Raw genomic sequence first — 23,006 nt, forward strand, 5'->3', positions numbered from 1 at the left:
AAAGAGCATAAAAAAAGATGAAGGGAATATTATTGGTTTATGTCGACAACTTTCGAAAGGAGATTAAACTCTGATTCAACAACAAAACGTCATTTTTTTGTGAACCTTTGCGCATGGTTGATTTAATCAAGTAGATTATGCTAGATTTAGGTTTGCTTCTATAAGGTGATTTTTATGAGATTTTTTTGTTTGTTTTATCGTATTAACTTTATCTTTTATACGACTAGTATTTAATCGCAACCTGATGCATTGAAGAATTCATTTGGAAAATGGACCACAGTTTATAAAAATAAAGTTTCGATCCAAACAATTATGTAAAGTAAATAATAATTAATAAATTATAATAATAAAAATTATATTAATAAAAATGAAAACTATAAAAACAAAGTTTGCAAGGGACCAAAGACAATTTTAAAATATTGTATTAACTTTTTAAATTTAACAAAATTTTCCGAGGCAGTGAAGAGCCTCAAATTTTATTTTGCCCTGAGCCTCAAATCGTCTTGGACCGGCCTGACCCCAATTGTGACAATTCTTTTTGCATTGGTTCTTAACTGTCTTAACTACATGTAACGTTTTTTGCACTGAAATGGTGAATAAAAATCAGGTACATGGAAAATTCCAAATAGCATTTCTCAAGCTTTTCGCTTATCATCCAAATCAAGCATCCATTTTCAAATCTTCGTATCTTTTGCATCTTTGATCCAAATGAACTTTTTTTTGATCTTAATTAAATTTATGTTGGTGTATCCATTTTGTTTATATACCATCCAAAAACATGGTTTCCATGTTTTTTTTTTCAAGTGTTCATCTCAAGAAACCATAATTCTTCAAATCACCATAAATCTGTCTTTCAAGGACTTTTTAATAACACTCCTTGTATTGGAATATATGGTCATTGATGTAGCCCACTAAACCCTATTTTTCATAGCCATTTATAAGGTGGACTTAAATTCCTTCAATTTCCAATTCATTCAAAAGATTTAAAGTCTTTCTATTTTTTTTTAAAAACTATTTCAAAGGAAATCACAGTATGGAACATTTGGTTTACTTGTTGTCTGGATCATACTAATGCTTAAAGGAGTGGACTTGCTAGGAGCGCTGTAAACCGCGTGTCAAGGAGCTGGCTGGAAGAGAAACGCTGCACCCACAACGAGAAGAAAGAGAAATGATTTAGGTGGATCTTGGGATGTGATTGACTAATTCCTTTTTCTTTTCTTTTTTCTATTTTTTTTCCAAAATAAACCCTATTAAATTGACATACTACCATTCCCTACATTTTTTATGTTAGACATAATAAGTTTATTAAATTGACATACTACCATTCCCTATATTTTTTTATGTTAAACATGATAAGCTTACGTGACTTCAAAATATTTAAAAAATCACACATAACAATATGCTAAGAGTATTACTTGTCCGGCCTAATATCTCTTACAAAATAACTTTATTTGATAATAGATACGTATCCTTAAATTTAACTAAATTTAACGTTTTAGTTGTTTTCGGTGACTTTAAATGAATCTTTTGACTTTGAAGAGACATCGATTAATTCACAAAGAAAATTCATTTCTCACGAGGCTAAAACGGTTTGATCCAAATCAGCATCTTTATAATAACTTCTATTATATACATGCAACGAAATTTATATCATGTGTTAGATTGCAACCCTTTCATAAAATGTCTTGTCTCACTATTAATGGAATTTTTTGACTTTGAGGAGATGCCAATTGATTCGTGAAGAAAAATCATTTTTTTCAAAGGGCTAAAATGGTATGATTTAAAGCAATATCTTTATAATAACTTCTACTGCAAGTAATGAAATTTATACCTAGTTTTCTATTGCGATGCTTTCATTAGTTGGATACTTCAACCATTACAAGAGCATTTCTTTGTGCAGAAAATTATTTGATTATTAAATAACTGAAATATATATATATATATATATATATATATATATATATATATATATATATATATATATATATATATATATATATAAAATAAATGAAATATATTTTGAATATTTAGTTATTAAATAAAAATATTATGTTTTCCAAGAAATGAACAATTCATTTATCTCAACATAATTAAAAGAATCATTGCAAATTATTATATTAGTATGAGGACCACAAAGACATACTGCCATATAAAGTTTAATATGTACAAACTTTGTAGCTACAAATACAATCAACTTGTATTAAAAGCTAAAATATTTTAAGTATTTATTAAATAAATTACACCTAAAATAAACAAACTTCCATTTACAAAATATAAATAGTCGACATTCAATGTCTTAGCTTTTATATTAAAATTTTATAATAAATACTTAATATGACAGGAGTAAATTTTTTTTTTGGTAAAATACCTTTCAAGAATTGTTGAAACTATCTCTCACCCAATATGTTACAAGTTCAAGCGTCGTTTGACGTAGATTTATAAAGTTATATTTGTATTTAGCAGATGTATAAATTAGCCATTTATAAAAGAATCTGATCATTAAATTATATTTCTTAATTTCAAAGTAAGATTAAAAAAAAGAATTTAACAAACAAAAAAGGTGTAAAAATTCAGTGTATTTTGTTTTTCTTTATATTCGCATTATATATTTATATGTTGAAAATTATGAACTTAAATTATATATAGTAACTTATTACAAGTACAAGTTCAAGTTCGAACAAGAGTTGACATCAAATATAAAGCAGGCGACTTCGAATTCAGTCCATCTTCCCTATATTTCTTGATAAAATTCCATCTACCAAACAGTCTCTCTCTCTTCTTTCTCGCTCTAGAAACTCTCATTGCTTGTTTTCATCGACAGGATCTATTGATTTCTTTAATGGGGGGCTTTTCTTTTTAGTTTATACAAATAAAATAGAAGAAAACAAATAGTCCTTCTGCCATACCTCATTCATTCCCCACTCGTGTTTATATCATCACACTCCACTATGTGATTAATTTGATCCCATTCTTAGCTCAAGAACAAAGCTGATAATCAGCAAACCCTTTCATCGTTTTCAAGAAACATTTCGTTACCAATCCATCGATAAAGATTCTTTCTTTGTGTTCTTGCTGGGTTTTGTAGGATTTCCGATTTGGGGATTTGGTATAATATCGGTGGGAATGTAAATGGGTTCTCTTAGTCCGGTACTTCCGCTTAAAAGAGACTCTTTACTTAAAATTTCACCAAATAATTCTTCGCATTTGCAAAGACCCAGATCAAGATTTGCGAGGCTTATTGGTTTCAAGAAGATAGATTACTTGCAATGGGTTTCAGCGTTGGCTGTCTTCATCTTCTTCATGTTCTTGGTTCAAATGTTCTTGCCGCTTTCAATGGTGGATAAAGCTGATGGCGATTTCCTGAAACGAGAGGCTGATTCTGATTTCATCAACTTATTGAAACAAATTGGTGATTTGGATTTCGGTGAAGATGTCAAGTTTATGCCCACCAAGCTTATGATGAAATTCCGAAGAGAAGAAATGAACAATGCTTCTTTTGGTGGTTCAAGAACATTAGCCAGATTTCCCAATAGAAAACCCCAACTTGCTTTGGTGAGTATTATTGTTAATGAATTTACAAAATTCCTTCCATTTTCATGTTCAATTTAGTTTCGCTTTTTATTAGTTTCAATTTGTAGGTTTTTGCAGATCTGTTGGTTGATCCACAGCAGATATTAATGGTCACAGTTGCAGCTGCTTTAAGGGCAATTGGCTATGAAATTGAGGTGTTGTTTTAATTCCGTTTGTTTCATCAACATTTATCTTATAAGTTTCTTATATTTTCTGCACAAATTATATTACTTCTGTAGGTTTACTCACTTGAAAACGGACCTGTCCATTCTATTTGGAAAAGTATTGGAGTTCCTGTGAATATTATGGATGCTAACAATAAAACAGACATTACAATTGACTGGTTAAAGTATGTTGCTTTTTACTATATATTACTATATTATAATTACAAAAACTCCCGAAAAATGTTTTCTACAACGTTTTTTTTTTTAATAATCTTTTGTAGCTATGATGGTGTAGTTGTGAACTCTCTTGAAGCAAAGGATGTTGTTTCATGGTAAGTGGAGTCTTATTTACTAATTCTTTCATTTAGTCCTATTTCTGAGCAATTTTTATATTTTGTTGCAGCCTTTTGCATGAACCCTTTAAATCTGTTCCTCTTATATGGAGTATCCATGAAAAAAGTCTTGCTACTCGTGTGGCAAGTTATGTCTCCAGTGGCAAAGTTGAGATTATTGATGATTGGAAGGCAATTTTTAATCGAGCTACAGTTGTTGTCTTCCCAAACTATGCCCTTCCTGTATGTATATATAATCTAAGGTTTAAAAAATAGAAAAGCAATGTGCTTTCATTTAAATGGAAGTAGAATATTATAATACACAAATAAATGGAAAGCAATTTTTAACATTTTGATTTTGTGGGTCCCATCCCATTGAATGATGTCATGAGAAGAAACAATTGTGATTATAGGTGTTTTACATTAATAAAGATGGGAATGGGACCCACATATATATATATATATATATATATATATATCCCTAAAGATGTGATTTTTATTTTTCTTATTTTTCAGATGTTTTATGCTGCATTTGATGATGGAAACTACTTTGTCATACCTGGATCTCCTTCCAAAGCTTGCAAAATAGAAGATTCAACAATCATTCATGAAGGAAATCATCTGCGTGTAAATATGATGAATATTGGAGTTGATGATTTTGTTGTTGCTATTGTGGGAAGCGAGTTTCTATATAAAGGAATATGGCTGGAGCATGCTCTTGTTTTAAGAGCTTTATTTCCACTTTTAGCTGAGTTTCAGATTAGTGACAATTTCAGTCCTCGTCTCAAGATCTTAATCTTCACTCATGATTTGACCGGTAATTACAGTTCTGCCATTGAGGTAAAGTTGTTTTTTGTTTCGACTTTCCTTTCGTTGAAGTTTGTTTGATTTTTTTAGCAAGTTGGGTAAATGCAAGAAATAGCAATGTATTTTTATTAATTTATAAAAAAAAAAACACTACATAAAACTTTGAATTCAGTAAAAACCACTATAGTTTGGAATTTGTTTAGTTTAACCACTCGAAGAAATGTTTTTATGATTTTAACCATTAAAATTTTGATTTTTTTCTAGAAAAATCAACTTCAACCAAAAAAATCTTCCGATTGATTTTTACAACTCATCACCAGAAAAAAAAAGTGTTTTTTTACTTATTTGTCCTTTGCCATCATTGCAAAAGTTTGACTATCTTGATTTCGGTCCAAAAGGTGTCTATGATTAGTTGTGATTAAAGGGTAATTTAGGTATTTGAGAAATAGTCAAACAATCTCCTAAAACTAAGTCAGGTCAAATTATTGCATTTATAAAATCTACCTAGTTACATGCAAATGCAAACCGTTGGGTATATTTTTCAAAGTTTAATAATGTCTTAATAAGAAAAAAAAAAAAAAAACTGAATTAGGGCATTAAACTTTGAAAAATCATCAACCACATTATAGCATTATACTTTCGATATTTTTCTTATTATGAAAAATCTATCCAATTTAGACCTTTGCAAGCTGTTAAGTTATTGTCATTTGCCATTGTTTCAAAATTTTGACTGTAAGGGTAGTTTAGACATTTGACAAATGTTTTTTGTTGTAGGAAATTGCTTTAAACCTTAATTACCCAAGAGGTAGTGTGAGTCATGTTGCCATTGATGAAGACATGGGCGTTTTAGGAATAACTGATGTTGTAATATACGGGTCATTCTTTGAAGAACAATCTTTTCCTGATATTCTGACAAGGGCAATGTGTCTTGAGAAACCAATAATTGCCCCTGACTTACCAATAATCAAGAAATATGTAAGTCAACCTATCTCTATTACAAATTATCCTTTGACTTTTTTCAGTCAAACTTCTCTTTGGGTGAAATTTATATGATCTTGTATTCTTTTTTTGTTTAAACCACTAATTGTATTTCTTAAATCCAATTACTGTTTTTTCCACAAAAACTTCAATAAGTTCTGATTCATATCGTTTTCGAAATCGAAAATAGTTTGTTTGACTTTGTAAGTCAATGTATGACAAACTAATGTCAAACTTCTATAGACTCATATCATTATTTTTGAAGTAGAAAAAAGTTTGTTTGACTTCAAAAGTCAAAGTATACAAACTAATAATTTCATAACACATTTCAGGTTAATCACGGGGTAAATGGGCTTCTTTTTCCAAAGGAAAACATAAAGGCGTTAACACAAATAACATTACAAGTGGTTTCCAAAGGAAAACTATCATCTCTAGCTACCAATATTGCATCAACCGGAGAAGACACTGCCAAAAACATGATGGCTTTGGATTCCATTGAAGGGTATGCTTCATTGATAGAAAACATCCTTCACCTTCCCTCGGAAGTTGCATCTCCAAGGGCAATATCGGAAATTCCCTCCGATATCAAAACAAAGTGGCAATGGCATCTTTTTGAAGCTATTGAAGATCGTGAATACGTAAATAGAACTTTGAGGATTCATCATTTGTTAGACAAAGTCGAAGGTCAACGGAACCGTGCTCCAAGGGCAATATCGGAAATTCCAACAAATGATTCCTTTATATACGATTTATGGGAAGAAGAAAAAAGAGACCAGATAATGAAAGCTAGAAGGGCAAGAGAAGACGATGAGGTAACGGGATGAAAATTGAAAAAAATCTCTTTTTCCTTATTTTGATTGATGTGAATTTACTTATTTGGCCTTTGTTATGTAGGTGAGAGATAGAAGTGAGCAACCAAGGGGGACATGGGAGGAAGTGTACAAAAATGCGAAAAAAGCTGATAGAAATAAGAATGATTTGCATGAGAGGGATGATGGGGAGCTTGAAAGAACAGGTCAACCGTTGTGCATCTATGAACCCTACTTTGGTCAAGGATCTTGGTCTTTTCTCCACACTAATTCTCTTTATCGGGGGATTAGACTCGTAAGTAGTTTCTGACTTTTTTGACTTTTTCATTATGCATCTATGAAAACCCTTTTGGCTTTTTTGTCGATGTGTTTTTCATCAAAAATTTTTGGTCAAGTACAAAAGACCAAGATTTCATTTCTGCACTCATATTAGTGTCAAATTCTGACTTTTGGAAACCATTTTTGGTCAAGGCATTGGCTTTTTGCTTCATAATGGCTTGTCATAAGCTGTTATTTTGAGATGACCACATGCCTTCTTAATGTTCTTAGGTCATTTTACCTTTTATCAAACCTTTTGAACTGTTGGTCAAAGTTTGACTTTCTTGGTGTAATGTTTTCAAGGCTAGATCTGAATTTCACTTGTATGATTATGTCTTTTAGGTCATTTTGGCATTGGACAAACATGGGCTTTTACTGTGTCTATTGGTGTTATATTATACATCATATTTAAGCTTTTAGTGTTGAAAATTTTCTTTGATGTTTTGGAGTCAAACTTTGACTTTCTGGTCAATTCTTGATTTTTTAGTACAAAAAACAAGATTGCCACTTTTGAAACACCCTTTATTCATAAACGAACCAGGATCTAGTAATTTTAACCTTACATTCATCAGGGTCGAACTTTGATTTTTAGTAGAAAAAACCAAGATTGCCATTTTTGAAATACCTTTTATTTATTCACATAAAAACCATGATGAAGTAAGTAAATACATAAACATTTATGATTTATGAATTGATAATGATGGTAAATGTTGTAGTCAACAAAAAGTGGAAGACCAAGAAGAGATGACATTGATGCAGCTTCTCGTCTCCCTCTTCTAAACACAGCTTACTACCGTGACACATTTGGTGATTTTGGAGCTTTTCTTGCCATTGCTAATCGAATAGACCACATTCATAAAAACGCTTGGATCGGTTTCTCTTCATGGAGATCTACCCCTAAAAAGGCAACTTCACATCGCCTTTCTTATTCTAAAAACTACAACAACATACTTTCACTTATTTTTGTATTCTATTTATACCATCCCACTTCCAATCTTTTACACCTTAAGAAAGCATTGCATTTGAAAAATCTTCCCATTATTAATTATAGCAATCAAAATTGCTTTGTATTTGGGAAGAAATGAAAGTATGTTGCTATTTCTTGCATCCTACCCTACCCTAAAAAAGTAAAAATAATGTCGTTCATATTTTATATAGGAATCTTTATCGAAGAATGCCGAAATTGCTTTACTAGAAGATATTGAAGCTCAAAAACACGGTGATGCGCTTTATTTTTGGGTTCGTATGGATAAAGATCCAAGAAACCCGATCCAACAAGATTTTTGGTCATTTTGCGATGCTATAAATGCCGGTAATTGCAAGTAAGTTGCAAAAAAGAAAAAAAATCCAGCCATTTTGGGCCAAATCCAAGTTTTGATTTAGTCTTATGTTTTGATTTGTACAAGGTTTGCGTATTCGGAAGCTTTCAAGAAAATGTATGGGATAAAAAGTAACTTGACAATTTTACCCCCGATGCCGGCAGATGGAGACACATGGTCTGTGATGAATAGTTGGGCCATGCCAACAAAATCTTTCCTTGAGTTTGTGATGTTCTCAAGGTTTGTAGATTGTTTTTGATTAGTGAATTTGAATTTATATAAAGTTAGGGGAAGGAATTTTAATTTTTTAGTTGTTAATTTGCAGGATGTTTGTAGATGCTATAGATGAACAAATGTATGATGAACATCATGGAAGTGGTTTGTGCTATCTAAGTTTGAATAAGGTAAATTATTTTACTATTATCGTCATATTTGGTTGTGTCAAATTACATGAATTATTTATAAAATTTTGAAGGACAAGCATTGCTACACACGGGTCCTCGAGGTTCTTGTTAACATTTGGGCATACCATAGCGCAAGAAGAATGGTGTACATAGATCCCAACACCGGAAAAACACAAGAACAACATCATTTCCAGAAACGCGCGGGAAAAATGTGGGTGAAATGGTTCGATTACAGCACCTTGAAAGCCATGGATGAAGATCTGGCGGAGGAGGCCGATTCCGACCACCCTACAAGGCGGTGGTTATGGCCTTCCACCGGCGAGGTGTTCTGGCAAGGAGTGTATGAGAAAGAAAGGATGCAATGGAGGAAAGAAAAAGAAACAAAGAAACAAAAGACGCGGGCAAAGATTCAGAGGATTAAGAACCGGACTCACCAGAAAGTGATCGGAAAGTATGTGAAACCGCCGCCGGAAAACTCTACGGTGGCGGCGGTAGTGAGGGGTTTCAGGTAGCGGAAGTCGTTCTTGATAGGTTTTTCTTAACGGTGTAGGTGTAGTGGGATTGGTTCAATTCTTTGTGATAATCTTTTGTTTTTTGTTTTTTTTTTTCAATTATTTTTTGGGGAAGGTGAGATGGATAGGGTTTTTTTAGAAGTGTTTTTTTATATGTAAATTGCATTTTTTAATGATATGATGATGATAATGCTAATGCTAATTTGACCAAATGTTTCCATATGGTGAGTGATTTTTAGGGATGAACATATGGACCGGGAAACCGGTAAAACCGGCAAAAAACGGAACCGTATGATGCTATTCTTCGAGGACCGGTTTCAACATTTGAAGACACGGTAGGAACCGGTAGAACCGCCGAGCCGGTTCGGTTCTTGATTTTGGCCGAAACCGGTTCCCGAGTCGGGTCCGGTTCGGGCCTTTTGCTCATCCCTACTATTCGACAATGACTTTAATTTTGGTATTGAGTATAGCTAATTTTTATGATTTTGGTATTTATTTGAGATTTATGTAATGTTTTTTTTATCTCTATGTTTGCTTTATGGTTAGAATTGATGTTTATAATTTTGGTCTCAAAACTATATATTGAAATTTGAACTGAGGCCTTGTTTGATAGTTGCTAACTGAAAAAGTACTGACTAGGAAATATCTGTTCGGGTAATAAATTCTGGCCGAATAAGGAACCATGATGTTTGATTGTACATTCTGGCTGAATAAGAAACCATGATATTTGATTGTATATCTGACTGAATGCGTTGATTAATGAAAAATGACTATTTTACCCATTTACTATAGATCTAATTTCAGTTGAAAATGTGATTTCCAGCAACAATAATAACTAAATTCAACAAATTGGACAATATTTTTCATGTTTTAGCAAGCATATAGATTTTAGCACCTATTAACATCTAATTTCAGCAAATAAATCTGATTTTCAGCTAATGTACATATGATTTCATAACACATCAACAAAAGAAAGCAATTTTGATTTCTGATTTCTTAACTCATTACCAAAGTTTTAAAATTCTGGTTTATGACTTTTTAACTCACTAACAACAATGGTAATCTGATTTTTAGCATAAGATTAAACAAACACCAAACATATTAAAGCATAATCTGATTTATAGCATAAGATCAAACTAACATCAAACAATCATGTAGCAACACTCAAATCATATTTTATAACAAGTAAATCGAAAAGAAGATAATCAGATTTTAAAAAAAATTGATTTTGAAAAAAACAATGGTAATACTTCAGATGGTTGATTTTAAATCAAATGGGGAAAATGAGAAGGAGAAGGAGAAGGAGAAGGAAAAGAAAAGTGTTACCTAAAAATTCGATAGGGGAAATCCGGTTTTGGTCATCAGTGGAAGGAAGAGGATGTCAATCGGTGAGGGGCAGAAAACGGGGATGGAGGGACAGGAGAGTAAACATATTCTAAAAAATAATTTTAAAATGCAAAATAAATGGAAAAATCTAAAAATTCTTTTTTAAAATATTATTTTCGGAACTTGAATTAAATAAAAAAAATCCATTTTTTTTGAAAAATACGTGAAATATTCTAATAGAATATTATTACACTGTACATATTCTAAAAAATAATTTTAAAATGCAAAGTAAATGGAAAAATCCAAAAATTCTTTTTTTAAATATTATTTTCGGAACTTGAATTAACTAAAAAAAATAAGAAAATGCGTCTCACGGTCTCACAAAATTAGGTCGTCTCACATGAACCTAACCCTATATATATATATATATATATATAGGGTTAAGTTATTTTGTTTTCACTATCTATTGTGTGCATGTATGACTGATTATGGACCAATCATTTTAGTTATTTTAAAAAAGTAATTAATGAATATTACATGTTGAAGATATAATGAGTATTAATTACATCTTCAACATTTAATATGCATTAATTAGTTTCTTAAAATAACTAAAATGATTGGTCTAGAATCAGTCATACATGCACACAATAGATAGTGAAAACAAAATAACCTAACCCTATATAGAGTTAGGTTCATGCACACAATAGATAGTGAAAACATTTGAACCTAACATTTGAATCAGTCATGCACACAATAATTAGGTTCTAATCCTATATAGAATCGGTCATACATGCACACAATAGATAGTAAAAATATATATATATATATATATATATATATATATATATATATATATATATATATATATATATATATATATATATATATATATATATATATATATCCTAATTCTAATAAATAAGAAGAACTCTGCCACGTGTCACTCTCTAAGACCCCAAAATCAAGTTTTCCCGCTCATTTATTCATCTATATTTACGTAAATGCCATTGAATCCAAATTGAATCAAAGTTCAAACTGATGCAATACATCCAGAAATTTTAGCAACTGCAATTTCGTGCGTGATTTGAGGAGATTAGATTAGTAATTTGAAAAATTCAGTTATCACCCCCTTATCTTCACGCTCTTCTTCTACAAATTTGTGTTTATATTCTTCAATTTATCCAATGCTATTTCTTTCTCTCTGTCTCTCTCGCATATGGAGATATACCTCGAAAATTCCTAATCCATCCGAAGGAACATGAGAGATCTTTCTGTAACTCATTCCCAAATTCAAATATATCAAATTTGATGATTAGCAGGAAATCAGGAATTACTGATCAATTTCAAATTTAAATTCGATGGTCCATATATACCTCCATCGTTATTGATTTTATTATGTTCTCATAACAAAGATTGATAAAAGGCTTGAATAAGTACATAAGGTTAGTAATTAACACCCAATCTATCTATTTATACGATCGATTCAGTGATAGCTTTACTCTAGGCAGTCATGTGCAATGGTTGCAGACATTCAATGAATGCTTTTTAGCTATTATGATGTTTTCTCTATTCTGGAAAATAATGTGATTCTATTATGTGCCTTATGTGTATTGATGTGTGTACTGAGTATGTGTTTTTTTATGTGACTTTTACTTCAAAATTTGAAGCTTTGTATTTGATGCTTAAATTGAAAAAACAGAATGATAGTAAGAATAAGGAAAAAAATCACTGATATTTTTTTTTAAAAAATGCGACAAGTTTGAATATGCACACTTAGTGTTCGGTGAAATGCTTGAACGAGATCTTATAGATTTTTCTATCTATTATTGAATCATTTTTGTTTCTCACAAATATATTTCTAATTTAGGAGTGAAAATCAGCCAAACCTACTCCGGGTAAAAGCAGGGCTATATGTGATTCCTCCAACAGATATGGTGATTGGAGGGCTCAACTCATGTTCACTGCGAGACATCGTGAATACTTTGTATATCTTTCCATCGTTCTCTTAATTTTCTATTTTCTATGTTCCTTAATAATTTAAAATTTGTAGTTTTGTAGATGCATCTTGTACAAATCAAAATTGTTAACTTTGCATCTATTGTAGGAACCAGTTATTGGGTGAAAGAAGATATTATCTTTTTTTCTTTTACATTTATGTGTTAGAATCCATGAGTGATTAAATTAAAGATTTTGTATTGCTTTGTAAAAAGGTGGTTATAAGAAAAAAGGAATAGAAGAACTATATATAAAAGACCCCAAAGAATATCACAATTATCGAAATATACAGAACAATAAATATACATCTTTGGACTGACATCCGTTGATATTATGTTGGACTGATGCCGATCTTTGGATACAAGGGTCTGCAGGAACTTGAGAAAACAGCTGTGAGATTCGAAGAACAGATTTATAGCAGGAACAAAATGGAATCATTCTTCTTCACACAAGTTCAATACATGAGGCAACTTAATGGAATTCATTTGTCTTCATAAAAAATAGTAATTAATTTTTATTCCAGAGGTTATCTATTTTGGATTGGGAGTTCATATTTCGCTATTAGTTTATTATACGATCCTTTTTAAGAATGGTGGTAGGTTGTTGATTTTGGTAATGGAATTTGAGTGATCTTTTGTTTATTGTGGTATTTTGGTAACTGTTGAAATTAAACCATTACATGCTTTACTTTCTAATGGTTTAATTGTTTGAATCTCATGCTATTTAGCCAATTCTCTTCATTTAATAACATCTTATTCATCTAATGCATCTTCTTTTGCAAAACCCTTTCATAGGGATTTATGTTATGATTTCCTTTTTGTTTATAGTTGGTGGGTAGATACAATATGAAGGTGTTGTGAACAGACTTTATATTGCCATATTGAAGACAAGGTAAATATTGGATTTAATTTGGTGCTAACTTTCTACTTCCTACTACATAATTAACTCAAATAGGTATGCTTATATTGTTCTCAAATTAGAAAATTTTAAAGATGTGTGTTAACTTTTAATTTCACCTTTTATTTTTGGCTTTTTAATTATGATATCCTGGAACCGTTGACATCATCCTGTTTGAAAGTGTTGATTTTAGTATTTGTTGAGTGTTAATAGGAAATAACCATGGTTACCTTGCCACAACTTTTAAACAACAAAAATGGGGAAAAAAACTAGCATGTGGATAGTCATTATACTTCATCCGCATGCATTGAAGAGGAGTAAAATCACTTGAATTTATCTTATATACAACTTTTTTTTCTGTTTACTTTGAAATTTTTTATGCCTCATGTGTAAGAATAGTTTGAAAAGGTTAATGAACATCACTTTTGATGTATATTTCTTTTTTGATTTGATGTTGTTGTTAGTAGTTATATATTCTTATTTTTGCAAATCATTGACAATGAGGACTGATCGAGATAGTGGAGTTGAATATTTATTGGGGTGGAAAGTTACAAAGGAAAAAATGACGTTTTAGCCAACGGACATTTTTTCTTCCCATGCGCTCGTGTCAACATCTCCGTATGTTCAACAAGAATCATGCACCAAAAGTAGGGATTTTAAAAGTCTCCATTTGTAATTAGATACTTACCATTTACAAAATTACTAAAAATAGGGAACATATTCTAAGAAAAACACCATCATTGAACGGATTTCAAGGTTATGGCCAAAAAACTTAAAGAAGAAACACATGATAAAGTAAATCAAGATAATGTTTTGAAAAAAACCAACAAAGACATCAATAATATCTATTAATCTCATTAAATTATTGTGAAATTAAATACTTACAAATCATAAAGTTATTAAAAAAATACAATATTATAATTCATAAGTTTTCTAAATTACTAATATATTATTTTATTACATAATTAAATATTTAATTCTATTTAAAATTAACACCCATACCCGTAGGTTCTACGGGTTTTAACCTAGTATATATATATATATATATATATATATATATATATATATATATATATATATATATATATATATATATATATATATATATATATATATATATATATATATATATATATAGGGAAAAGTGAATATACCCTTAAGGGTATATAAGCTTAGGTACCCGAACACACCATAATACGTCGTTTTGTTTGATATATTCATTATAATGTTCATAAACTTCAATCTTAAGTTGATTTACTTTCAAGATATTCGAAATTTCCGTATAATCTTTTTCTTACATCACATCTTTTTGCCGAACACTTATTACGCAATATATTGTAGATGAAAATGAAAATTATGTAAGAGAAAGATAAATGTGTAATTTATAAAAATCTTGGAAGTAAATCAAGTTAGAAGTTAAATTATAAGAACATTAGACAATTAGAATGTATTATATGATACAAAACAACGTATTATGATGAGTTTGGGTACCTAAGCTTATATACCCTTAAGGGTATATTCACTTTTCCCATATATATATATATATATATATATATATATATATATATATATATATATATATATATATATATATATATATATATATATATATATATATATATATATATATATATATATATATATATATATATATATATATATATATATATATAAAACCCTTTTTTTCTCCTTTCGCCTAAACCAAAATTATAGGGTTGGTTACACGCCACGTATCCTAGATTTGAACGACGCGGTGCTTTTCCTTCTCCAAGGTACCATATCGGTTTCGTTTTATCACATACCTGTCATTCTTGTTCACCAATGATTAACTTACCGTCGTAGGAATGAAGAGGCAATAAAAACTTTATCCTCTTTTAAAAACCACAATTAGACACTGTCTTTCCGTTCATCCACCGACTGTCTTCTTTCGATCGCAACTTCGACTTTCTAGAACATCTCTGTCTTTCTCACAACCAAAAAGAAGTCTAACCAAATCATTTAGAGAAAGAAAGAACAACTGATTTGGCGGCAATATATGATTCATCTTCCTGGATTCGTTAACACAGGTTAGAATTCATTTAATTTTGATTTCAATTTTTGTTTTAACTATAACTTTGAAGTATCTTTTATATAATTGAGCCACTTATTCATTTGTATTGATTCAACCTTGTTTATTTTAAAATTTGGAAATCGAATTATTCAATTTTCTATTCTATATATGTTCAATTGAGTCATGAAAAGGGTTGAACAAGAATTGTGATCATTATATATATTTGTAGAAATATGCGTATATGGAAATTTCTATGGAATCCTAATCTGAATTGACATCAAAACTAAACAAGTTTTCTCCATGGTTCATTTAGCTATGCCATCTTTGACAATGCATATCGGTTGGGCTATGGAAGCCAAGTATTTGATGAAATGTCTAGGAGACCGTCTTTATTCCATTGTCTCTACTTATTACATTTGCTAATAACATTTTACCCGAAAATTAAAAATTGGCAGTTTGGATTAATAAAATCTTTTGGATGCTGATTGTTAGAATTGTTAAAATTGTTCTTTGGTTCATGGCTTTCATAATAAATAGTTACAACTTCCTTTTCTTTTACGTGTATGAAACTAAATAAAAGTTGATGCATATTAATAGTATATGGAATGCTTTTTCAACATAGTTTTAACGAACATAGACTTGGGTTTGTTGGTTTTTAAATTTTGTTTTGTTTGATTCCTAAATTTTTTTTTTTTTATACTTTATGCAATATTATTGTAAGGGATTTTACCTTTAATCCATGGAATAGGTACCATTAAAGACACTCTTCTACTAATTGAATTAAATTTGAATAAAAAAACATAATTGAAATCCTTACCTATGCAATTGTATTGTTACCATTATCTAATATGAATAACTATCCCACCAGTGTAGCATAATTAATAGAATAACTATTTAATTACAAGTATGGTATTCTTTATTTCCATTCCTGGAATCCACCATATAATTACAGCAAAGAGGAAAAGTTTTAAAATTTTATGCCCATAAAAGTCATCCACATGAACGTCAAATATACCCAAACATCCATTTGTCAATAGTAAATATTTGATCCCTTTCAAACAATCAACAAAAATCCGTTTATATTTTAATCTCCACAAACAACCATCAACATCCGTATCACCATAAACCACCTGATGTTTAGAAAATATTAAATGAAAAAAAACAAAAGCACAACATACTATGCTATAATTTTACATGTTTTCCCAAGTCATCAGTTATGTTTTAATCCCTGTCAAACAATCAACAACACTGTATTGCCATAAACCACCTGCTTTTCAGCAGATTAAAAAAAATTCAAAATTGATTTTGAAGTATTGAACTATTAATATCCAAACTTCAATAGACTATCTGATTTTCGAGTACAATGTCCTAAACCCTAATAACAAAATTATGAAAATCCCAGGCAATAAGATGGAGTGGTGATTGGTGGAAGACAGTTAAGCAAAATTAGTGTCATGAAAAGAAAAATAACAAGTAGGTAATTTCATTTCTAGATAAGCATCTCTCTTGTAAATGAGATAGCTAGGTGAATGCAGTGACAAGTTCATAATTTACTGTTGATGGCTGATCAAATACATAGGCTATCAGTATAACACCAATTAATTCAGTTGGAGCATGTTACATTTTTTCTTTGTTATGTTTGTTATTTCCAGGGTGTTCAACTGTCACAAAGTTCCAGAAGTGCTATGAACACAGTCAACATGATGATCTGTGGAGTCACTTCATAATATGCACATAATCTGTTGTGTAAATGCTCAAGTAACTTCTAAAAGATTCTGGCGATGTTAACCATCTGATGAGTTTAGTTTTGGAATTAAAAGAAATAAAAGTTTACTGAGTTTAGAGATATAATTGATAAATTATTACCAAATGTTGACTATTGTTCATTGTCTAATGAAATATGAGGTATATGTGCATGTTGTAGTGATAAAAATGACTAACATCTAAGCTATAGGGCATAAATAGCAATGTACTTTTTTTAACATGGTGAGATAATCTTTTGTTTGATCAATTACTTCTTACACAATCAAATTTGCTATCACTAACACTTTCAATATGTACATACGAAGTCATGGTGTTTTTATTATGCTTTTTATTCTTATTGGTATGAACTATGAAGGTACAAGAAGATGATGATCCGTGTTAATATCATGTAAAATATTACATGTATGATAGAATAAGAAGAATATTAGGGATGGTTGTTTGTTGGGCATGAAAGAAGAAGGTGTTGGATGTATAGCTATTGTTTGTGGTTATGGTGGGGCAGCACTTGATGCTAACACCTTCTTGACAGCAAGGGATGTAAGCAAGTTGATGTGCATCTAGAACCATCAATAGATGACAAGTAACATAAAAATTATGATGCTAATGCATGTGGACTCAATTTTTTTCTAAAGGTTATATTAAACACCAAGCGGGTCAACTACTACTTTTTATATGTAAATCATAGTGGGCAAGGCGTTAAGATACCAAATATTGTTGTGTTTGGGCTAAGTATGTCACATACCCTCCCCTCCCCTGGCTAACTCCTAATTGAAACCACCAGGTCTTGAATACCGAACCACCCATATGGAGACGCAAGTTTATTATTATATATGTTTAATCGTTAGTGTTGTTTGCAATTTGCATATGGATGAACTCATTTTTTTAATTTCAAGGCATCACTTAAGCATTGTACTTTAACTTTTTAACATATGCAAATTACCCACCACAAATCGTTTGAAAAATCCACCCATCGATCCATGGGTCGTGCTGAGCACGGGCCTCAAAACTTTTCTAGTATATATATATAAAAGTTGCTTATATAAGCAATTTGTAAAATTGCAAACACACACGGGCATAATTGGAACTTAGTCTACACTTGAATACATGTTTGATTTACAACCCGGTTTTGGTTACAAGCTCGGCCTAGATCAGAGATAATGGGTATGTTTGTAAAAGTAATTGTGAGTTAAAAGTTAGAGCTTTTATCGGTGTAGAAGTGCCCGACAAAATAACTCAACATTACCTTGTAAGATTGTTTTAATTGTTTTTGCTTTGCGATAAACTTTTTCTAAAGTCTTCAAATAGCCATTGTATAGTTTATGTCTTTATGAATTATACTTAGTAGGGAACTAAACACACTAATGGTTAGAAATAAGACCATGCGTTATGAAGAAAAGGGAAGAAAGAATTGTTTATCTATAATCAAAGAAAACTATAAATGAAGAAGAATGGGATTTCACTTTCCTTCCTACTGGACTATCAACTTTAGATAGTCATCTTCCTCCCCGTCTTCTTCATTTTCACTCGTTTTCTATTCCACAATGTCTTAGTTGGGTCATATGATGTTAGCTTTAGACATAGGGTCTTATCACATTGCTTTATTTCATTTGATTATTCATGCTTATGTCATTCTCATCTTCATTCTCCGCTTACTACAATCCTTTCCCAAGCATTTGGTAATTCTTGTTGCCTTTACACTCATCACTTGCTTTCCACCAAGCCAATACAATCTGACTCTATGCTTCTCGACTTTACCGATCTACTATAATAAATGAAGGTTTTTTTGACACATGTCCTCTTCTCATTCATTTGGACACATGACATTTTCTAGAATTTTTAAAATTTCTATTTTCCACTTGTCATTTTATTGTATTTTTTATTTTATTAAATTAAAACTCCACATTTAATTTGTAAGGTAATATATATGTAAAGTATATATTAGAAAAAGTTTATATATGTAATGTATTCAATACATTAAAGTCTCACTAATTTTAATAATTCAATTTTTTCTCATTTTTCTTATAAATTCAAACTTTTCAAATTATTAAAATTTTATATTTATTTTTTTTAATTAAACCCATATAATACATGGGTCTTACACCTAGTCAGAAAATAGATCTACTATAATAGAGAACGATCTATCTAATTTTATTTAATTTCTTGGTGAACATGATCTAATCTCTTTGATCTCTTAATACAGCAGGTCTTATGTTGGTTAATCTAAATAAAAGATAAATAGGAGGAACCTCATACTTATTTTAGTGAAGATCGCAACATAATAATGGATAAGTTTGAAGAAAGAAGTACAAAGGTTCTTATAGATACGCACTCAAATCCCTAATGAGAAACAATATGCTTTATGAGTTAGCAGACTATTTAGGTAAGAAGATGTTAATAAAGATTCAAATTAATACATAAAAACTAAAACTCTTTTAAAACTATTTTAAATAGTGTTTGCATAAAAACTCTGTTTTTAATGATCTTTATATTCATGAAGTTATGAGAACATACTCTATCCAATTTGATCTTCCATTATCCCCAAGTATACTGTAACGCCCGTAGATCCGGGCTAGTCAATTTAGATATAATAGGGGTCGAAAATAACTTTTCGACAAAAGATTATTTAGAATAAATAATCTTAACCAAGTTGTAGAATATGTTACAAGGTTTCTGTACATATAAAGACCGCCGAAATCCGAGTTATAATGAAGAAGTTATGACCCGTCGAAGTTTCGCGACGGAACCGACACGATACCGGGAAACGTAAATAGTGAACTTACGATAGAGCAAGATTTAGCCTTAGCGATCTACAAGAAAGTCGTAGAATACGTTAAACCGAGAGCATCCATAAAAAGAACGCTCAAATCTGACTTCGTATGAGGAAGTTATGATTTTTCGAAGTTTCGGATTAGCAGTGTACAACCCGAAATTCGAATAATAGATCGAGCGGTTTTTATCCGACACGACCTAAATGAGAATCGAAGATCTCGTTAAGAGTAGTGTAACGAGAAAAAGATGGGCGAAAACGGATGTCGGATGAAGAAGTTATGAGAATTTAATGGACCAATCCTGTCCCGACCTGTTAATAATGTAACTTTTAAAATAAAGGAAAAATTAACCAACGGAGTCTAAACGAAAGTTGTAGAGTATGTTCCCACCTTCGTGTGGATATAAAGAACGTCAAAAACGGAGCTCGTATACGAAAGATACGAATTTTTAAAGTTTTTAGTCGAAATTGCGAAGTGTGATAAGAACCTGATGATGTGGCAGCATCTGGGCCATCCGATGTTGGTTCAGGAGTCGCTTCGGATCACACCACATTGCCCTCGCATACGCCCCGCGTAGCTTCGGTGTGATCCATCCGATGGTGCGAGACAGCTGGCTTCGGCTGGCATTCTTATCCGAGGATTACGCCCAACGTAGTCCGAGGCCTCGCAGGCTATAAAAGGGGGCAAAGGTCTCCGGATATTTCACACATTTTCACTTCTCTCTCTAAATACTTTCTCTCTCTAACCCATTCTAACTCCCCTAAACCCTAGGAAAAACCCCTAGCACCATAAGGAAGCCCCGAGGCTCCCGGAGTCCCGAGAAAAAGGGTCTTTCGGTTTCGAAAACGCTGCTCCGAGCAAAACCCGGTTTTCTTTAAAATCCGTTGTAAGTGAGCTACGCTTACGCAATTTTTAATATAGCTTTCAAATAATTATAGTAATGATATTAGGTCCTTAAAATAATTATTTGGGCTATTATTATGAGTAAATAATTATCGTTTAATGCTTATATAATAGTAATAATAGTCAGACTATTAATTTATCGCGGTTATCGTTAGACTAAACCCTAGTGGTATTGATACTAGGTTTTATCGAAGGAAAATTGTTTTGAGAGTATCGAAGTGCTGTCCGAGTACCGAGTCACCACCTTTCAGGTGAGTGCATAGTTACTTCATCTTACACATAGATATGAAGTATTTTATACAAACTACGTGCTATGTGTGCATATTATCTGAATACTTGCTGTCTATGCTGGATGAACGTTTTATAAATATTTTAAATGATTTAAACTGTATACGTACTTTATATATACGAATATGTTAGGTATGGCATGAGTAGATGAATGATGAGAGATAAAAGATGATGTGAGTAAACATTGGCAGCTATAGACTTAGACATCGGCAACTATGGACTTAGTGTCTATTGGACAAACACTGGTAGCTATGGACTTAGTACCTGTTAGAGATTGGTAGCTATGGACTTAGTACCTATTAGATAAACACTGGTAGCTATGGATTTAGTACCCGATGAATAAACTATAGCAACTATGGAATTAGTGCTTTACGAACGAGCATTGGCAGCTATGGATTTAGTGTCAGTCCTATAACCCCGGAAGCAAGGGACCTCGGAATAAACGAATGCATGATAGATGACTCTTAGGATAGATCCTTAAGAGTAAAAAAGATAATGGGAATGGGTAATTGGGTTGATTGTTTGATTGTTTAAACATAATAATTATATTATTGTGGGTTGAAAACCCTAAGTACTCACCAGGTTTCCCAACCTGACCCACTCAGTTTATTTATATCACAGGTGTTGTTACGATGTCACATTACACTGAGAGATTAAGGAGATGTAAATCACTAGTGATAATGAATGTAGGTTATGTTTATGCTTATGTTTCTATATTGACGATGACATCCCAAATGTTTTAAAATGAATAAAAATATTTTTCTTCGGAAATGCTTTGATAACGTATTTATCATGTTTTACTGGGAACAAATTCTGCAACATTTTTATTAAAAGAGGTACTCTGATTTTTATAAAGCATAAACAAAAATCGGTCTTTTCCGGCCGAGAAAATGGGGATGTCACATATACTTAATGTAAAATTTTTATTTTTGTGCATTAAATGATACTTATTTTTACTAATATCGTTCTGTTTTCTATCGTTTGACGCCAATTAGAGATACGTAAAGTATTCTTTGTGCAACTTTGAGTCAAATAATTCAATTTTTTAACATCATAAAATACTAAACAATAGGCCCTTTTAAAATTGTGTTTACGGTGGTTTGACTGACGAACTTTGACCTATTTTTACTAATTGTTATAGCGATGGTGGTCCGACAGCAAATAAGAGAGAGAGAGAGAGATATGGATGAGTGTTGTTAGGGCTATAAACGAACCGGACGGGGGCTTGTTCATGTTTATTGGTTTACGTTAGCCGAACAAATGAACAAACACGAATAAATAAATGAACGAGTTTTCTTATTCATATTCGTTCGTTTATGTTTGTGAACAAGCTAAAGGAACATAAATGAACAAAAATAAACAAACATCATTGAACATATATGAACATAAAAATAAAAAAACTTATATGAACAAACTTAAATAAATGTAAACGAACAACATAAACGAAACTTCACGAACATAATCGAATGAACAAGGTAATTGTTCATGTTCGTTTATTTAATAAATAAACAAACATAAACAAGTTTTCCACCGAACGGTTCACAAACAGTTTGTTGAGTTCGTTTATATATATATATATAGGGTTAGGTTATTTTGTTTTCACTATCTATTGTGTGTATGTATGACTGATTCTGGACCAATCATTTTCGTTATTTTAAGAAAATAATTAATGCATATTACATGTTGAAGATATAATGGATATTAATTACATCTTCATCATTTAATATACATTAATTACTTTTTTAAAATAACTAAAATGATTGGTCCATAATCAATCATACATGCACACAATAGATAGTGAA

General features: G+C 31.1%; 1 protein-coding gene and 2 long non-coding RNA genes across 4 annotated transcripts; all 3 read left to right on the forward strand.

Moving 5' to 3' along the window:
* Positions 1–2,698: 2,698 nt before the first annotated feature.
* On the forward strand, positions 2,699–9,425 carry LOC111900339 (uncharacterized). Of its 2 annotated transcripts, none has more exons than XM_023896212.3 (14): positions 2,699–3,552; positions 3,639–3,725; positions 3,810–3,919; positions 4,016–4,066; positions 4,138–4,309; positions 4,583–4,906; positions 5,648–5,848; positions 6,184–6,663; positions 6,746–6,955; positions 7,695–7,883; positions 8,137–8,300; positions 8,385–8,537; positions 8,623–8,701; positions 8,773–9,425. In XM_023896212.3, the coding sequence occupies exons 1-14, from the start codon at positions 3,130–3,132 to the stop codon at positions 9,211–9,213; spliced, it is 3,084 nt and encodes a 1,027-aa protein (XP_023751980.2). In that variant the 5' UTR covers positions 2,699–3,129; the 3' UTR covers positions 9,214–9,425. The 2 variants fall into 2 exon arrangements, with proteins under 2 accessions (XP_023751980.2, XP_023751981.2); XM_023896213.3 differs by having other exon boundaries at positions 3,413–3,552; positions 3,649–3,725.
* Positions 9,426–11,569: 2,144 nt separating this feature from the next.
* LOC122197242 (uncharacterized) lies at positions 11,570–12,666 on the forward strand. The gene is made up of 2 exons (XR_006189965.2): positions 11,570–11,981; positions 12,407–12,666. It is a non-coding gene; the product is annotated as an uncharacterized LOC122197242 (long non-coding RNA).
* A 2,471-nt stretch (positions 12,667–15,137) lies between these two features.
* Positions 15,138–17,537, forward strand: LOC111900338 (uncharacterized). The gene is made up of 2 exons (XR_002853184.3): positions 15,138–15,497; positions 17,134–17,537. It is a non-coding gene; the product is annotated as an uncharacterized LOC111900338 (long non-coding RNA).
* Positions 17,538–23,006: the final 5,469 nt, after the last annotated feature.

Source organism: Lactuca sativa, chromosome 3 (assembly GCF_002870075.4).
Source record: "Lactuca sativa cultivar Salinas chromosome 3, Lsat_Salinas_v11, whole genome shotgun sequence".
Classification (NCBI taxonomy): domain Eukaryota; kingdom Viridiplantae; phylum Streptophyta; class Magnoliopsida; order Asterales; family Asteraceae; genus Lactuca; species Lactuca sativa.